Source organism: Equus quagga, chromosome 3, assembly GCF_021613505.1.
Source record: "Equus quagga isolate Etosha38 chromosome 3, UCLA_HA_Equagga_1.0, whole genome shotgun sequence".
Lineage (NCBI taxonomy): Eukaryota > Metazoa > Chordata > Mammalia > Perissodactyla > Equidae > Equus > Equus quagga.
In genome coordinates this window covers 122,019,931-122,023,764 of record NC_060269.1, presented here as the reverse complement: position 1 = coordinate 122,023,764, position 3,834 = coordinate 122,019,931, and the positions used below count along the sequence as shown (strand labels likewise).

The following is a 3,834-nucleotide window of genomic DNA, read 5'->3' as shown; positions in this document are numbered from 1 at the left end:
CGCATCTGAAAGGATTTATAGTGACTTCACTGGGGTTTCTAAAAACTTTCCTTTGGCTATTGGTTTTTCCTCTTCTTTCTCCGTCTCTCTTCTTCCTCCTCTCTCTACTTGTTGTTTTCTTTCTCTCTCCTGGTCTTGCCTTTTCCAGAATGCCTGTCCCACGGGCCTACCCACCAGGTCACAGAGGCTTACCTGGTGATCCTCAATGCCTAAGGGAAGGCTGATTTCCTCCAGCCAAGCCTGGGATTCGGCTACCTGGGCTTTCAGTGCTCTTTTCATCAATGAAGTCCTCCCTGCTTTTTGCTTCTCCCAGGCCTTCTAAGGTATATTTACAACCAAAGACTGGTGTCTAAGGGACCTGGCAATTGCTGGCATTTTAGACCAGCACAATTAATGCCATTGTTTATAGAAGGTTGTCTTGGAGAGATTATCAAAGGACATTTTGAGACAAATTTTTGTCTCAAAATGCCCTTTAGAAAAACCATTAGAAGTTAGATAAGATTCAAAGTTTGAAATTTCTCAGTGAAACCTGCCTGATCTGATGCAAGCCACATTAGAATGCTGAAGGTGAGAAGCCCTGACAAATTCAAACCAGATCAGCTGTTAATTCTCTCACCAGAGTAGGCAGACTGTGGCCTCCCCTCAAATGAGGGGAGCTGACTTAGCTATTGATAAGGCCCAACCAGAGAGGTAACAAGGTAAGTACCAGAAGCCTTCACAGGCTTCTGCTTGAAGAAGGCAGCCCAGCCAAACAGTCCAAGGAAGAGGCAGGATTCCATCTTGGGGCTGTGGTGATGATTCCTTCTTTCCAAAGGGGATCACTGAAGCTGCCAGAGCACCCTCCCCACACCTGTTCTTAACATAGTTCCAATTCTGGACCCTTCCCATTTGGATTTCTTATAGTGTAGCTCAGTGGTCCTCACATCCTCCATAGGGCTTGTGAAAACACAGATTGTTGGGTCCCACTCCCAGAGTTTCTGATTCAGTAGATCTAGGATGGGGTCTAGGAATTCATCTAACAAGTTCCCAGATGATGCTGATGCTGCTGGTCCTGGGACCATACTTTGGGAACCACGGGTGCAGTTAATGTGCAGGATCTAGAATCAGATTTCCTGGGTTCAAAGGCTGGTCCCATAATGGGGGACCCTTGAGCAAGAGTCTAATCTCTCTGTTGCCTCAGCTTCCTCATCTGTTTAAAAGAAAATGGAGATAGAAATTGTACCTGTTTCCTGATGTCATGATGCCATTTTGAGGTGTAGATGAGATAATGCATGGAAACAAAACCCGGTACATGGTAGCGCTCCCTAATTCCAATTGTTCTCAATGTTATTTCCCCAAACACGCCAGCTTTACAGAGCTGCTCTCAGCCAGTTTCTCCTGATCCACCTGCCCTCGCAGAGCCCCTGTGGTGTCACTGGGTGCCGGCAGTCTTTGAGGCTTAAGGAGGCTGGACTGCCAGGACGTTGTAGGACGCCACCCATCCTGAAGGCTCCTGCACTCAGAATCCACACTTTCGAGTCCTTCTCAAAGTCGAGTATTAGAATCTTGCCTTCATTGCCACCGCGGGAGTGCATGTGGCCGCAATCTAGGCACTGATGTCAACATTTTTAATCAACGCCCTGCTGTTCTTTTGTGCTTGGCAATTGGGAGACAAATAAGCATGGACCAAAAGAATCCTGCCTGCTACTCCAAGTACTAAATTTTATATTAGCTGGATTTGGGTGCATGAATTTAGATTCCCCAACCTGCCTACGTTTCCAGAGTCTCAGTGGCTTCTAGATGTTTTGTACAATTTCTTCTGTCCTCTCTTATCATTTTAAAAATTAAATGAAGAAAAAACCCCAAACCAAACCAAAATGAATCAAGGAAAAGTCAGAAGAGTTTAATTACTAGACTTGCTTTTTGTTTTTATTATCAACAATCAAGTTAATGGTACACTCTTGGAAAACTATATGCACATGTAGAAATATTTCCCTTTTAAATAGAAGCATTCATCATAACACATATAAATAAATTCGAAAATCTGAAACATAACTTATGACGCTTATGTTCACAAACATAGTCCAACAAGAAGAAAAAAAGAAATCAGACAGACATGCACCTGATAACAAAAATATATACCATTGTTTGAACCGTGGTCTCTCTAAACACAAAGGAATTGAACCCGTGAGAACCTTATTACTCCATAAAGACACGCCATAGAGACTACAAGAAGAGAAAAACATTATACGGTCACGTAGAGGAGACGGTCTGTACTGATATTAACACGATACAATTGAGTCACAGAACACAGTTGTAGAAAGACACCAAAAAAGTTAAAGCCTCAACATTCAACTAATATCTATAGTTTGTGCCTTTTAAAACAAAAACCAAAAAACCAAATCCCAACAGATATGTCTAAACTGCGCGAAGAATGGAATCATCTATACAGTCCATCCACCATTCAAGGATGTGAGTCCATTTCGGGTCAACAGAAATGCAAACCGAGATACTTTTGCAAACTTGTGTGTGTGCGCGCCTTTCCCTTGCTCAGTAGATTTCTCTGCAGCCAGTCGCGTGGACTGCAACTGACTCCAACCCAAAGCAGTGCCAAAAAGTTCAGTAAAAGCTGGTGGAAGAAGAAAATGCCGGTGGGTGTGGCGGGAGAGAAAAAAAAGGGAAGAGTTGCGAAATATGAGAGACAGTTTGCAGAGTTTGCGGATGAAAAGGCATCTCACGTATAGGGCATCTTTCCGGGCCGAGTGGCTGCAAAGATTCGGGGTTGGGAGGTGCAACCGTGTGGGGTTCGGATGCGCGAATGGCGTTCGGCGAGGTGGGACAGGCAAGCGGGCGCGACGAAGTCACCTTGGCCGCGGGGACAGTCTGCACGAATCGTCGCCGCAGAGGCCCGAACCCAAGGGCACTAGAGGAAGGGGGGCTGGAAAGCTCCCCTACTCTCCCCAGAGGAGAAGCCCCAAGGGAATCTGTGCTGTCAGGAGGGCGCCAATTTAGGGGTTCACAAGATAGAGCCCTCAGACAGTGCCAAGTGCTGCCTCCCCTTTCCCCCTCTTCTTCTTCCCTTTTTTTTTTTTTTTTTTTTGCATTTAAAAACCTTTTAGGGTTTTTTTTTTAAATTTTTTAATTGTTACAGCCTTACTAATTTTTTTTCTTTAATTTTGGGGGATTTTTTGTTTTTCTCATTTTCTAAGCAAGTCACTGAGTTGGTTGTGCCCCCAACCCATCTCTCCCTGTCACCTGTTCGGGCCACAGACATACATTCCCCGAGACAGACATACACCCACACGCAGACACAGCCCCCTGAGAGTGCCCCCGAGTCCAGGCCGCGCTGCTCCCAGGCAGCAGGCGGAGCCCTGGCCCGTCTGCGTGTCCCTGAGGCAGGTGCGAAGCCAGGGAAGCGTTTGTTTTGTTTCGGGGTTCAGGATGGGGGTAGGAGTGGGGTTGAAATGGGGGCGACGCCATTTTCTCTTTATTCTTATCGCGATTACTTTAGGCTTTCAATGAAAAAGCCACGGCAGCAGCGACGACAATAGCCTTGGGCCTACCCGCTCGCCCACTCGCCCGCCCGGCCCGGCTCGCCCGCTGTCGCCGCCGCCGCCGCCGCCGCCGCCGCTGCAGGATCCCAGATCAGAACATACTGCTCTTCACTAAGGCGGCTTTGGCACCGTTGGGTCTTTGGAGCGAAGATAAGACGCTGGCGAAGGGGCCCCCGAGCGAATCCGGGATGGAGGTGATGGGGCCGGGGCCGGGAGCCCAGCCTTGTCCAGGGCCCCCGGCCGCAGCCAGGCCTCCAGCCGCCGCCGCAGCCGCCGCCGCCGCAGCCGCCGCCGCTGCCGC

At 48.1% G+C, this 3,834-nt stretch overlaps 1 protein-coding gene across 1 annotated transcript in view; it reads right to left on the bottom strand.

The window, feature by feature from the left end:
• Positions 1-3,624: 3,624 nt before the first annotated feature.
• The window catches only part of LOC124236903 (paired mesoderm homeobox protein 2B), a 3,198-nt gene continuing 2,988 nt past the window's right edge, over positions 3,625-3,834 (bottom strand). The window contains exon 4 of the mRNA XM_046655878.1: positions 3,625-3,834. This exon is cut by the window's right edge and continues 1 nt beyond it. Coding sequence (XP_046511834.1) covers positions 3,625-3,834 — 210 coding nt within the window.